Below are 15,228 nucleotides of genomic sequence, written 5' to 3'. Positions count from 1 at the left end.
GTGCAAAAAGGTAATGCTGCACATTCACACATTACACATATTTGGTGATTAGAAATATTTATTGTCTTCAATATTTATAATTGTAACAAAACAACAATGTTGCTGTAAACTCTGATGCAAGCATGAGAAAAATTAAAGATGCTTTTGGTGCAAATGTATTTCTCAAATAGTTACTATTTGCCATGTTGACATACATCGCCACATTCCATTGGCTCATCCAAATTTTGAGTACCAAAATAGACATCTAGGCTGACTTAACTATTCATATTTGTTCCAAAGTTTATTTTCAATTCAAATGGAATGAAAGCCTCCCACATAGCCTTCATAATGAGAAATTATAAATGAACTAAATGCATTATACACTCACATCACAAACTATGACAATATTGAAAATGTTTGTCTGGGAATGTTCCACAAGCAGGAGAAGCTTTGGCAGAATGTTTATTGTACATTTGTTTAAACTGACACAAATAGATCAAGTTTAGAAAATAATAAAATGTGTAAAAAAAAAAGGGACATTTATAGAGACATTCAGAGGGAATGACTTGTGTCATGAGAAGTGAACTACATCCAACAAATAACAATGGCACATAGATATCCAGTATTTTATCAAATTACAGCAATGTGCTTTAAATGATATTTTTGATTCTGTCACAAAATGCAACTGGACCTTGTTTTGTCTCTCTAAAACACAACAGATGAGGATGTTAACTCCCGTCTGGATTCAATTTTCCCGGTTCACTTGTATTACTTGTACTTTATAAATATTGCTATGAACATGGCAAAAAAAAAAAAAAGCCAATTGCTGTATTTTACCAAAAGACTGCCCTTAACAGAAAAGTAACAGGCACATTATTTTAATAAAACCATACTGTACCTCATGGATTTTCAGGAACATAACATAAACACACAATTACACTAATGCGCACAAATAAAGGACACTATAGCCACAAGATTATGGTCCCTTCTTAAAACTACAGAAGCATATTGTGCAATAATAGAGTCTGAGTTTGAAATGTTCCTGCCTCAAGAATCTGGTTCCCCCTTTCAGTTTGCAAAACAATACAGCCTGCAAAAAGAGTGAAGAGGGTGTTGTACCAGCTTGACATCAATAGCATAGCATAAAAAAAAGGGGCGCGGGACCTTACAAAATCTTTTCTTTTTGCATTAAATATAAAAGACATGAGAAATAAATGACTGAACAGATTTCCAATAGATCTACCAAAACAACAGGGGGAAAAAAAAGGTTAATTCCATATTGTCACAATTTCAATAAAAACCCAAGTTTCATGTGATGCTTTATGAAAGGGAGCTGATATAGAGATTTCAGCCCATAAAAGATAAGGTGGCATGGCTCACTAACACAATTGAATTAGGAGAATGCTGTATAAAAAATATATATTTCACTGGCACTGATTCATTTTGAAAAATGATGTGCTTTCAAATATCCGGATTTGGTTGCTTGATATTTCTTTCCCTTTGTGGATTTTTTTAAAAAATATGTTGTGGCAGTGAAGCTTCAGAAGTGTCATGAACAGATTCTTCCATTAGAGGTCTCAAGAAATGTGTACATTACACGGTTTGGATTTCCTTCATGTGTAGTCACCTGTTGAGATACTAGTTTCGTACCAATATGAGCCACAAACAGGTTAAAAAAAAATCATTTGCTGCCACAGGTCATGAAAAAAGTAATATATGATATATTATTAAAACAGATATTACACAAATATATAGATATTACATTTCTTTCCACGTTTAAAATAGTCGTATTCAAAATACATTAATTTTGTTTTCAAGTCAGAGCTATGAAATTGTCTTTGGTCAAGAAAAATATAAAATCAACCAAGCTATAAATTTTACTATACAGGGTTGAAAAGACAAAATCAGGATCATGTAACTGATCAAAATGGGGAACGCTGATACACCAAGTATCCAGTAATTAGTTTCTCATTTGGAGAAATATTAAAGTGCTTTTGCATTATTCATTCCCTCAGCATGTCATGCTAAAGAACATCCAAAGAAAGGCAGATTGGCTATTCCCTCTGTACCTTGGAAAATGTACATATTTGTTCAGAGGTGGAAAGATGCTAAAACATCATAGTGTTTAGACGGTCCATCCTCAGAGCCATTCAACTAAAACTGAGTGAATAAAATTAAATTAGCAGCCTACTCACACAGCTGTGGACGTGAACTACGAAGGAGGCTCTTTATAAAAGAACTACGAAGCTGAGGGGGGGACATGAAGACGATAACAACAAAAATGGCAGTCTGTCTGGTTCTGTGCAGAGGAATGAACAAGTTAACTTCCCGTTTTTAGGATATCAAAGCTGCAACGCTGACTGGGAGTCTAAGCTCTTCTTCTTTCCCGTTGGGCTTTCTTCACTGGGACTCCCGAAGAACATCCAACCTGTGCCACTGGTGTGATCTCGCTGGTGCAAAGGCACAGCTCGTCTAGGAGGTTTTTCCCACTATTGGGTTGTCCCTGAAAAATAAATAGCACCGTTTATTTATTTTTTTTCTTCAAGAGAAGCAGCTAAGTGGCAAATACTCACAAACTGCCGTACTGCGCCGTAGTGTCATTTCGGATCTCATGCTGCCGCTGAAGCTCCACCATGATGTTTCGGAGCTGTTTAAGGGTCTGAAAGGTCTCTTTAGGTTCCTGAATAGTAAACTTAGAGAATTCCTCCTGCTCTCTCTGGGGGCCCTGGTATACAGCCAAACTGGCACACGCATCTAAGAAGAGTACATACAATGTTGCGTAATCCACTTTTAAAAGGCGATCATACATTCGACTGCATTTTTATTGAGAATAAATAACTTGAAGGTATCTCCAGGAAGACTACATTTGATTTGTATAGCCTTAGAGACTGACCTTCCATGTTTTGCAACTTGGTGTCATTTGCAGAGAGGAGCGAGAAAATCCTTTCTGTTTCCCGATCGCAGTCGATGTCCAGTTGTAGGTTGGCCTGCATGGTGCTGAAAGAGTAGAGTTGAGAAAGTTGAGTAGTGCTGAGATTTGATGAGGAGACTGATGCTTTGTGTTTGTTTTGATCTAAATGACGTAAACTAGAACATTAGATTGGTTGACTTGGTGGCACTCACATGGTGCAGGGCTTGCAGCCTGGCGAGCTGCTATTTTGGCTTTTACAGCACTGCCAAGAGCCGCCGCTGTAGTTGGACGGATGAAAAGTGGCTAAGCGGCCCTCGTTACAGCGAATGACTTGGCCCAGGACATCCAGCCACTCACAGGCTTCCACGCAATTCCCTGCCTGCACGTACAGATGCTTCTCAGCATGAACTACCTGAAACATCTGACACACCAGAAACATTTTCATTCTGAAGTCAGACTGGTGGGGAAAAAAAAATCTTTTAAAGGAATAATCACTTGTTAAAGTAAGAGGCTTACATTTTTACGGTTAAAGGCACTTTCGTCAAGTTTCTCCACTGCCTGGATATTTTTCACATTGATGATACAGTCGGCTTCTTTTCCTAAGAAGCAGAATTCACTGTCAGGGGAAAATAAAATACAACAGCAGCGCTTTCGAAAAAGTCACCTTTGTTTTTAGCTCCGGGCATCCGTTTACACAATCGAAGTAAAACAGAAATGATCGAATACTTTATTACCAAAATTGTTCTCAGCCATTTTTCTTCCCTTTGTTATTGACAGCAGTCAGATCTTCACACAGTTGCTATAATGTATCCTATATATTTACAATCCAGCTCACTGACTTAGATTTGCTATATTTGCTCGATGATTTGTTATGAGAGGCCACTAAAATTGTTATATTGGACACCCATACTCAAGTAAAGCTTTCAGAATGAAGACTATATCTCTCTCACCTTTTTGTTTGTGGTAGGAAAGCTCGCTGTTTGTCACTCGAAGCCATCGCTTTTTGAAGTTTTTCTTGCCAAGGCGTTTTCTCCCCTGGGCCCGTTTCTGGACTTCCCTAAAGAGTCACCAGCATGCCGTTTCACTTTCAATTCACTAACATATGCTGCTTCCTTCTACTTTGAATACACTTCTAGATTCACTGGATAAGTCAACTCATGTGCAAAGTCTAGAGGTGACGTTAGAATCCAGTTTGATGAAATGAAAATAAAATGATTTAAATTAAGAATGATGCCAAAACTAGCTCCTAAATCTTTGTCAGACTGCCTGGCTCCACAGTTCTAGAAAAAGCACTCACCCCTCTTTCAGAACCACTGCATCTTCCAAGCCGCTTGACTCTTTGCTGACATTGGAAGATATTTCATCGAGAAACTACAGGCAGAGGAGAACAAAATGTAGTTCTTAGACTATTAATAAGAAACAGGAGATAACTAAAAAGATGTAAATTATAGAAGAAAAATACCTTTTTTACTTTTTCAATGCATTTATCTTCTTGGAATGATTTGAAGAAGTCATACATGTATGTTTCTTTGAAACTAGACTGAAGGTGGGGAGAGAAAAATATGTAATTGGGTCTTTCTTTTATTTTAAAGAACCTCAATGTTGCTGTAAATTTGATTAATTTACTTTAAAGAGTTACACGTGAACGATGGTGCTTACCAATTTTTTGGACAAACTGCCCCAGCTGCCCAGAGTCTGAATGGTTTTTGAGATGAGAGTGAGGGTTCGAGAGATGTCAGGATCCTAGAATTTAACATTTGTGTAAAAACAAAAGGTTTCTTTAGAACTTTTAGTCCACCCATTAGATGGGTCTTTTTCAGCCATGGTGTTGTGAACTTACAGGATGGTGAGAGCGGAGCTGAAAAGAGTGTGGCGAAAGAACAGCAACAGCAAAGAAGCGCAAGAACACAAAGCTGCTCACAGCCGAGTATTGGACGTGAGGGTCAGCTGGTAAGAAACACAAATTTCCAAAACAAGATAATGTGATAATCATTCTAATTACATTCATAAGGTAAACCTATTTTTGTATTTTATTTATTTTTTTACAAATACAGTAATCTTTATGATCAGAGGTTATTTTGCTACTAGCAACCAATGTCATCAAACGACCATGTTAATCAATTTTAGCGACACACCATGTGAAACCGAAAATCTAATTATAGTAATTTTCTGCAATTAGATTCCGATTGGCAAATATGCACATGCCTTTCTTCCACTAGAATCATTTTGGAGTTGTTTGGAAAGATTTTAAGAAAACAAAAGGGTATTTACCTGGAAAACGCTTGCAGGCTAAGTGTCTCAATGACCTGAAGACGGCACACATTGATGGCGGGCAGTTGGCATTAGACTGAGTGATCGATGAGAAGACTTTCTGGACATAAAATTGTAGGTTCTCCTACAGAGAGAATTTTGTTAATATACAGTATATTGTAAGTGGTAGACTAGCAATGTGTACTCGTGCCACACTGAAAAGTTATAATGCTTTGAGAAAAGGCAATATCATTAATAACCTCTAATTTCATACACAATGGCTTAGGGAGGGGAATTATGTCCTTATTATTTTGCAGTTTGCAAAAAAAATATCACGAATATCACATAGTTTATTAAATATCTACCTTGTTGACTTCCACATTGTCCGCTTCTTTTAGTTTATTGGGGTCAATCTCACAAGTTTTATTGGACTCACAGATCTGTGACAACAAAGAGAGCTATTTGAGACAGTTTGACAAAAATGGTCAAAGTTTTTTAACTACAGCTAAAATTCTCCTCAGTGACAACTTCAAGTCCAACTTTGTATTTTCTTGTACCTCATCTATTACAGGCTTTAGCGTAACAGCGAGGTAAGTCTTTCCCACAATCTTCATCATGTCATCAATGCAGCGCGTTGCTAGTGAGTTACCACGGAAGATAGTGTTAGCCTCCCTGTATGGACAAAAAATGATCGTTTGAATTGCTTCACGTTCGTTTGTTGCAAGGTTAACAAAGTTAAAAGTTCTCACTGAGTGTTGTCCAACTCCATTGCTGCCACAGCAGAGACAAAAGGCACAAAGCGATTATGATGCAGCAGCAGTCGAACCATGGGTAGAACGGCCTCGTATCGCTCTCTGCAAATGTCTCCCAGGATATGTGCTGATGATGCTGAGATGGGCTGAAAGGAGAGAAAACTAAGTGAAGGAGGTGACGGGCTGAATAAAGAAATTAAGCAAAAATACTATAACTGTACATCAAATGGGGATCTTCAGTGTTTACAGCTTGAAATGAAGTAACTTATTGCTCTACTTTACATTCTCCTACCTTCACATCTGGAGATTTGAGCAGCAAGTTGCAGAGTGGTATGTAGCAGGCAGATGGCAGCACCGTGTCTTCAACGTAGGTCAGCTTTAACCGTAAGGATCCCAAATCATCAGATTTTGACTTGCTACCGTTCCCTTTAGGTTGAAGAAGATACCTAACACAAACAGAGATATTTTGTTTGTAGCGATGCGTGCACAAACCAGTGTACTATCAAGCTTCAAGTAAGTAAGACAAGCACAGACAAAATAAAATATGATAATAATTGTGCTCCGGTTTCCTTACCAAGCTTTGTGTATGTGATTATTTCGCAGGATCTTGACTGGTACCCGTGTTTCCCCCAGGAACACATCTTGAGCCAGATTCTCATTATTCCACAAATCAACTCTGCAAAAATACAAGATTCAAGTACTGACGTATGCTGTACAGGCGAATTACAGTAAGTAAGATCTTGCTGGCATTCATCACAAAGTCACAACCAACAAGTCAAAAACCTAAAAATTCAAAGCCTTAAAAGTATTGTTTTTATTGGTGGCTTTTGGTCTTGGTTTAGAAAAGCCAATCAAATATCCATGCAACAGTACCACTTCAAATCCAAACGGTAACTCCATGCATGAAAGTTTACCTTTGATTTAGTCTAGTCTTACCAAGTGCTATGGGTCCATTCTGATTGAAGCCCCACATGTCCTTAACCAGAAACCAAGGCTCTCTATCAGCACAGTACATGCTTGACGCAAATTTTCTTGTTTACTTTTTGTAATTTGCTTGAAAGGAAATATTTTGGGAGGACACACAAATGGAAAGATGAGATAAAAATGTACTAACTTGATTTCTAGCTTTTCAATGTCTTCTTCCTCCACTTGGAAGTGAGACTTTTTGGAGTAGCTGCTAGACCGTGTGACCTGAAGATGAAAATGTACTGTGTTTACAAATTCAACATATAAGTTGAAGCTTGAGTATCTGTAATGGATTCGAAAACCTTTCAAATGTACCTCAAAGAAGAATGTCTCTTCAAAAAGTGGGTTGCTGGTTTTCTTCTTGACCTTGGTTTTCTTTTGGTCAGACCTGAAGAGAAATCATTTTAATAAGTTTGTGATTAAGACCGATATCTTATTTAACTAATATTTAGAAAAAATGTTACCTGGCAGGTCCAACGAGTGACACAGTGGCATACGGGTCACAAATCTGCCCACTGATTAGCGGCAATCCCTGGCACTCTATTATTCTGCAGATATCATAAAGAAAATTCTGGCTTAATTGTAAGCAACTTTTAACTGCTTTATGGCACAAAATAAAAACAGGCAAATTAAGCTCCTTTTGCCAGCTACTTAGCTCACATCTCGCTTTACGGCTTTGGCAACTTGTGTTTGTCTTAAATCGTAGTTCTTCAATAACATTTACAATAAAATCCACTTTTATAGTTAGAAAAAGGAAACAATGTGACATTAGCAATGGTGCTTTCACAAACTAGAGAACTATAAAGTAAGAAGTATTTAGAATCGTTGTCATAGCAGTGTTTATTTAAAATAATTGTTCAAATTTAAAATTAGTGACCTAATTATGAGATCATTATAAAAGTATCCTTATTGTACCCAGAATTTTAATAATGATAAAAAAAGAGCATGCATTCATAAAGTGGTTGGCCAATCAAGCGTGTCACTTTGCCCTTATGTAGGACTCGTGTTGCTTAGGGACTATGACTTTTCTCAAAGGTGTTTCAGGTGAAAACAAACAGACAGTGTAGGAACCCTAAACAGGATGTGGCTGCTAAGCAGGGGTCACTGGGGAGTAAGAATGAATTCAGCCCTTCTCTAAGTAAGGCCACGCAAAAGAGAAAAGACATGCCAAGAGAAGGCCGGGTTGTTTGTGCACAATGTCCCTTGGCGCCATGACAATATTCCCCCAAGTCTCCTTTGTCTATTTCTTCATCCACCACCACACTACTGTCTCCTGTGATCATCTTGAGTGATTAGTCACACTGTGACAGCATGACTAGCAGATGCGTGCAGTTTATGAGCTCAACCGTATTTATTTTACACCTGCTGTCATCAATGCATGTGCATTGGAGAGATGACATTGAGCAGGTGACAGTTTAACCAAACAAAGTGAGCGCGAGAGAATGACAGCTAGAGAAAATCACAGCGCTCGCAGGCTTCCTGCCTAGGCACCATCACTTCCTCTCATTACCCTGTTTAACGATTGTAAAAGGGCGAGTGCAAACGATAAGTAAGGCCTAAATGAGGTTTGAGCATTACTCATTCGGATGGAAGTTTTACTCATTCTTTGATGAGTCGTTGGCCTCCTATGTCATACAATGTTTAATTCAAGATATATTATAATTAGTATGTTTACGTGGCAGGACCTATGTTGTGCAGGAATGTTAGCAAAAGGGAAAAACTGTGGATCTTGCTGTTAATATTTTAACGTGGCTCCTTTAAAAAATGCATAGTTTAGTTGAAGGAGATGAACACACAATGTATAGAATAATCATGGAATAAAAAGAAAAAGACACTTATTTTTCCCAATAATTTTCACCAGTGACATTATGACCACTTGCACAAGATGATATCTGAGCAAGATCTGAAACTAAATACCAACAAAAACAGTAATGTTCAATTTTGATTGACAGATGTACTATTTTAACAATACTTTTATTGCAGTAATTAAAATTTGCAGTAGTTTACAATGCTATCATGCAATTGTATACCACTTCAAACTATAACCACAATCACAGTGTGAAATAAATACCTCTCTGGAGAGAAAAAAAAAAAAATACATGTCAGTATTTTGTGAAGTGATTAAAGTGTTGGAACACAAACTAAATACGAGTGTATTGAGTGTAAATACTCACTGCACAAGTAAATGCTGACCCACTGAGCCGTTCTCTGTGATCACTTCATTCAGTCTCATCTCCAGATGAACCTTACCCTGTTAGACAGGAGGACAAGGTGTGGCTGGTGAAAAGTTACATCAGCGAGCCATGATTCAGTGTTGGAACAGTGTACACGGTACTCGTTATTTATTTTATTTGTGTTCATGAAAAATAATGGACACGATTATTCAAATGTCACCTGACCAGACCCAACAGACAACAGATTGTTTAATCTTACAGCCTTCTCTAGTATTAATTAATTTAGTAACAACTGTCGTTGTTTCCCTCTACTACGTGCTTGACCTGTAACAAACACAGCACTACCTCCTGTTTCATGTCACAGAAGGTACAGTGTGTGTGATAAGAGCCACCACAGCTGTGGATTTTGTCATCACTCACAAAGATCGGATGTGGTGAAGGCTTTCGGAAGTGCCAGAGTGCAAGAGAACAAGTTGAAAAAAAAAGAGTGAGCGATAGAGACAAACAAGACGCCCACGCACAGGTCGGCATTTAGCAACGTTTGTGAAGTTATTTTATTGCACAATCAAACTTAAGGCACATATAATGTTAAGGACTCCGGAAGTATTCGACCAAATAAAGGACAAGCCGATTAAGTCACTCACTCATAACTGCTTTTAGTGAATGTGACAGATGATTTGTCTCAAGCTGCTCCTCACGTTATTTTCATGATCAGACTTAGACTATTTGAATCTGAGCAAACACAGCAACCAGAGTTCATGTCTGAAGATCCAAATGGGAGCAGGCATTAAAATGAGACCTTGATCATTTTCCAGTGTACCTTTGCAGTCGAGCTCGAGTGAATCAGTGAAGCAGCACATACCCAGAATAGTCTGGCGTGGGCTAATGGCAGTTTGAGTCAACACGATAGCAACAGCAGTACAGTAGTGGTGGTGTACACACCACAATAGCCATTTTCAAGAATGTGTGTGTGTGTATATGTATGTATATATATACACACACACACTATATATATATATAAATATATATATATATATATATATATACACACACACGCACCATAAAAACTACAGCTTTAGAATGAGACATAGAAATTAGAAATGTTACGCAGTCGCAGTATATCCGGAAATTGTGTTTACCTGAACCTCCGAGTTTGGGTCCACAGGCTGAAGGCTAAACCAGTGCTCCTTCCCTTTGTATTTACACAAGTCATCCTTTCGAATTGACACCTTACCTGAAAAGACAAACAAGAATGCATTTAACTAGAACGCCACTAAAAAGTTAGCAAAGATGCGATAATGGCTTACCAACTGGTAAATCCCTTTGGAAAACGCTCTTGGCATAAACATAAAATGACAAACACTGAAATGGCCGTGGAATCTCAAAGTAGAAGTCTTCACCATAGAAAGGGCTGTAGGTAAAGGCAGAGAATCCTTTTAGAAACTTGAGTCCATCTTTGGTATGAAGAAGGGAATGTGTACATATGTCTAGTAAAATTGTAATGTGATGTTTGTTGCTCAACTGGCTTTAACTTGAAGAGCAATTTTCAGTTGGCTAAATGTCAATTCATAAAAACAATATCTCAATTTCAAACCATTTTGAAGTCACTTAAATTCATGAATGACGTACAATGATGTACAAAAGCCTGTTGAGAATCTAAAATCTGATGTGAACACATTAATCCATAAAGTTTCATTTCATTGTTGTAACTTGCAATTTTTTTTTACTTAGTTTGGCTAGCTCATCCAGTGTACATGACTCGGTCATCATTCAACACAAACGTTGTCCCTCATACACTGAACCATCTCGTATTTTGGCTTTACAGGCCTCTAAGTAATTAGGAAAATAAAAGGTAAAGTATGACTATGGTCATAGATCGTTTCCCTACAAACTTAAGAACATTCAAAGAAGTAGCCAAATGCAATCGGGACCATGAGGGAACAGCAACTGAAATACACAGAGGGATGCTTAAGAGTGACTATGAACTGCTTTAACAGAGGCAGTGGAGAGAGAAACACAGGGGTGAGCGTGGGAGGACACACTTCCTCAGAGAGTGTAAAATTCTTTCAACCAGCGTGGAAATCGGAAGAGAAAAAAAAACAAAACAGCTGATGTACACCACCTAGAGAAGATCTATATTTCATATCATGCAATGAAATGTGTAGTACTGTCAGACCCAACAACACTTTACTGTAAATCACTTTTTGATGTAAATGTGGAATAAGATGCCAAAAATGAAGTCAGTCACAGTTGTGAATGCTTTTAAATCCAGGTTAAAAACGAATTGAATCAGCTTACCTGACACTTTTGTCAAACACCTTGGTTCGGAACACCTCCTCCTGATCCAGGCTGATGGTGGAAAAGGTACAAAGGTCCCTTTGTCGGTTTGGGCCTGAGACTGGTCCCAGGTTTTTAGCTTCACCTGCATCACATTGAGAAGCACATTGTTACCATCCCTTAGCACAAATTCACTTCTTCTATTATTTATGACTGCATTAGATTGAACTTAATTAAACTGTAATTATAAAAGATGTATCTATGCTGAATACTAAACATGGTTATGTATGAGAAGATGAGTGAACTCTTGAGAAATTAATAAATGTGTGGAACTGATTAATCACATCTTGAAGCAACTGAGACAAAATTGAATGCGGTACTTGGCTACAAACAACACTAATGAACAATCTTTTAATTGGAAAAAAAAACCTAGTGGTTAGAGAAGATGATGTTGACAAATTATCTTGTGGTAGTGTGAAGATTTTTGCGAGTGATTTGAACTGTCCCAATCTCATCAGAAAATGGCCATAATCAACAAACTATCAAAGAGAAGAGCAAAACTGATCAGATTAACGGATTTGGGGCTGAAGGTGCAGCAGTTGGTGTATAGGGAGAAGAGCCAGGGGAAAAAGTACACAGCCAGGAGGGGCTCTGGTGCTGATACCCTGAGACAGACTTCCCCAAACGCACTTGCGGATTCTGGTCCATCAGGATATCTGTGATCCACCTGCAGTTGGGCATCTTGAGCTGGGAGAGTTTATCCTGAACCAGAATTGGGATCTGAAGTCCACCAAAATGATCCTAGTGTAGAGTCCCAGGGAGTCTAGATGTTGCTAGATGATTATGTTGAGACTCGTGTGACAGACTTTCTCAGCAAAACCAGTGTCATGCGGGTGGTAACAATGCTTTGCAACACACACACACACACACACACACACACTTTCTGCACGCGCCTGCTGCATGCAGACAGACCCAGATTATAGGATATGAGGTTTTTTTGCAAGACCGTCATGAATGAATACCAAAAAAAAAATAAAAAAAAATAAACGGAAAGTAGTAAAATACAACAACCGCCAGATACAAGGCTGTCAATACCTTCACATGTCAGATTTAAATGGATTAGCGGGACAGAAACAGATGTCTAAATTGGTCCTTGGCACTAATCTTAAACACTGGTGTGGACCTAATCAAGAAAAGTCACAAATTAGATCAGTCAGTTGACAAGCTAACATGGTAATAGTTCAGGGTTAGTTTAGGTGCGATTGTTAACAGGTTACTAAACCCCAACCTGGATTATCATGCATTCTTGTTGACATCAGAACTCATTAATATGTCAACCTGTAAAAAGCAGCAAGCTATTCCATCAAGTCATTCATTATTTTGCAGTGCATCTGGTTTCACAATATCCCCCTGCAAAGTGTAATGGCTGATCTTATACTATCACAGATGATTAACCACTAAAAAATTGCGTATGAAAAAGGAAAATGAACAATGGGTCAATATGGAAGAATGCCGTTTCATAAGATGGCAATGTGAGTTACATGACATTAGAGTTCCTCTATTTTGTTCTGCTTAGCTGATTAATTCATAGTAGTGAAACTGACACTTTCTTGTTGTGCTCCAATGGTTTTGAGCTTGAACCTTTACAAAAAAATCATGTCAAGTCTACATAAACATCATGCTGCTGTGATAAGACAGACTCAGAAAACTTTTGCATTATTGAAATTGAAAACAAATTGAAGTGGTGTTTGATTAGACAACTCAATAATATAGTGTCTAGAAAAAATACAAAAAGAAATCTGACTTAAACTTACAAGTTGTACAAGTTTTGCAAAAATCAAAGTTATATTGATGGAGAAAAAAAACACTAAACAAAAATATTAAAATTTCAATTTATAATTAAAGTTTACGTTTGATTTAGAAAATATTTTACAATAAATATCAATTTTTTTTAAATAAAGCTATTTTGTATAGAGACAGTTTCACCATTTTTGCTTCCACCTCAGCCACCGTACATTGACGCCAAGGCTAATATATCAGGTCAGCCTTTGCAATCGCTACAAAAAAACTGAAAGGTGTTTTGAACATGCGGGTTGTATTGTCAACAGTAAAATAAGATGACAAAGGTGTCGAAAAACTAATTAGCAGCTTAATGTTTTCATACCAAGTCTAATAAGATCGTAAGTAAACTCCACTCCTACACAATACTGAATGGGTCGGTTGAGTGCCTCCCCACTCACCACCTGTCAGCCGTTTGTTTTCAATGTGATTGCTTTAATATTGTTAATTATTATCAATAGTGAGTGCTAACGCTAGCTACTGACATGGTAACTTAAAAGATGGCTAGCCAGAGTTGTCTCCAAATGTGATTTGCTCCGATGGAGCACCTGAAGTCAAGAGCAGAGGCCAAATTTAAGCAAGCAGAGTTCCGTTTTCAAATGCGCTATTTGAACAGCTGCCGTGGCTCCGACATCGGGCTTCATGAATGAAATGATGGCCAGCTAGTAGCCGCAGCTTAGCACACCACCGCTACACTGATGTAAAACAGCAGCCCGGTCCGGCAGAAGCAGCCGATGATCAGGCTGTCTCTTCCCCGCGAATGAAGATAGCACACCGCGCCCCTTCGGCTTTGCCTCTCGCTACTGCTAGCTTGATCCCCGCGGTCACTCACTTGGTCCAACAGGGAGAATCAGCTGCGAGGCCAAACTTACATATTTTGCCACGCAGGCTTTGTAGAATCCGAATCCTCGCGTCGTCCTCTTCCGCCATGCTGAGAGCTGACCGTTGTCGCTGCTCCGGTGTATTCAGCGCGGCTTTATCATATCCGTTTATGAATGCAGGCAGGCAGAGTGGGAGAGAACCAGCCCTACTGCTGCGTTACGTCAGGCTCCCTAACACAGCATAAACACTCGCGGCTGTCTTTCGGAGGAGAACTTCCCCACAAACGGCGCCAGTACAAAGCCGATGTTCATCTCTTCACATCTTTACATGAAAATCAGCCACGATTGACGTTGTTTGAAGATAAGATGCGACCCAGGATGGGAAAAGCCGAAAGTCGCATCAATGGTAGCCAACACTTTTTGCACTTGACACATATCAATTATATTAAAATATTTCGATGGATAATAAATGCAGTTAAGTGGACCTGCAGAGCATTTTCTGTTGCCTGCATGGTCGCTTTACTATAATATATAATCACGCTTCATGTCAATACTGTATTATATACGTGTAGCAGGATCAGGAAGTCAGACAACATACTTAAGAACATATATAAAGCATCACTTTAATGTCGGCTACATGCCAACAATCATAATTTCTGTTGAATCACTTTTAAATACGGTAGAAAAAATGGGAAAGAGAAAAAGAGTGGCATCTGGTGGATGAGTTATATTCAAACAGACCACACACGTCCAAAGTACCTTTTAATTTTTCATGGCTTTTAAATGTTTAAAAGACACATTATAGAATATTTGCTGCATATTTTTCTGAAATGTGCCCATTGTAACGTTCAAAGTACCTTTCCTGGTTGTATAGATTCCAAAAAAATGTTCCCCATAGAAAATATTGTGAATGCAAGCAGTCTGTGTCATAAAAACTTTATTGTCTGTTAACCAGTGTTTTTGTCATTTTTACAAACAGGCAAATTTATAACCACATCTTGAGTCTGCATCTCAGGACAGAGTACATGCAGAGAGAGACCCTTTACTCCGGTAAGACTTCACAAATGCATACACAGCTTATATATTTTTTTTTCTTCTAAAGTTTTAATGTTTTGGATTTAACCACACTGTACTGAGTAGTCAGAAGAGTGTTCTATGTTTGACGCTTTGCTGCTGCAGCATAGAAACATGTTTAATTTCTGGCACATTCAAGTTGCTGTTGTTCTATATTAAATGAACAAATATGTATACCAGTAATT

The 15,228-nt window shown here is 38.2% G+C and overlaps 1 protein-coding gene across 1 annotated transcript; it reads right to left on the bottom strand.

The window, feature by feature from the left end:
• Positions 1-40: 40 nt before the first annotated feature.
• On the bottom strand, positions 41-14,326 carry rasa2 (RAS p21 protein activator 2). The gene is made up of 24 exons (XM_049726746.2): positions 14,021-14,326; positions 11,331-11,454; positions 10,340-10,443; positions 10,172-10,266; positions 9,033-9,109; positions 7,323-7,406; positions 7,174-7,246; positions 7,007-7,083; positions 6,467-6,568; positions 6,185-6,338; positions 5,890-6,038; positions 5,698-5,812; positions 5,506-5,580; positions 5,162-5,285; positions 4,731-4,837; positions 4,550-4,633; positions 4,353-4,430; positions 4,188-4,261; positions 3,841-3,947; positions 3,407-3,489; positions 3,103-3,311; positions 2,873-2,976; positions 2,553-2,733; positions 41-2,482 (listed from the first exon to the last, which is right to left on the bottom strand). Exons 1-24 carry the CDS (start codon positions 14,076-14,078, stop codon positions 2,452-2,454), a joined length of 2,469 nt encoding a protein of 822 aa, XP_049582703.1. The 5' UTR covers positions 14,079-14,326; the 3' UTR covers positions 41-2,451.
• Positions 14,327-15,228: the final 902 nt, after the last annotated feature.

The sequence above is a fragment of the Syngnathus scovelli genome, chromosome 7, assembly GCF_024217435.2.
Source record: "Syngnathus scovelli strain Florida chromosome 7, RoL_Ssco_1.2, whole genome shotgun sequence".
NCBI classification, from domain to species: domain Eukaryota; kingdom Metazoa; phylum Chordata; class Actinopteri; order Syngnathiformes; family Syngnathidae; genus Syngnathus; species Syngnathus scovelli.
Note: the sequence above shows the minus strand (reverse complement) of the source record. Positions and strands in the feature narration are given on the sequence as shown.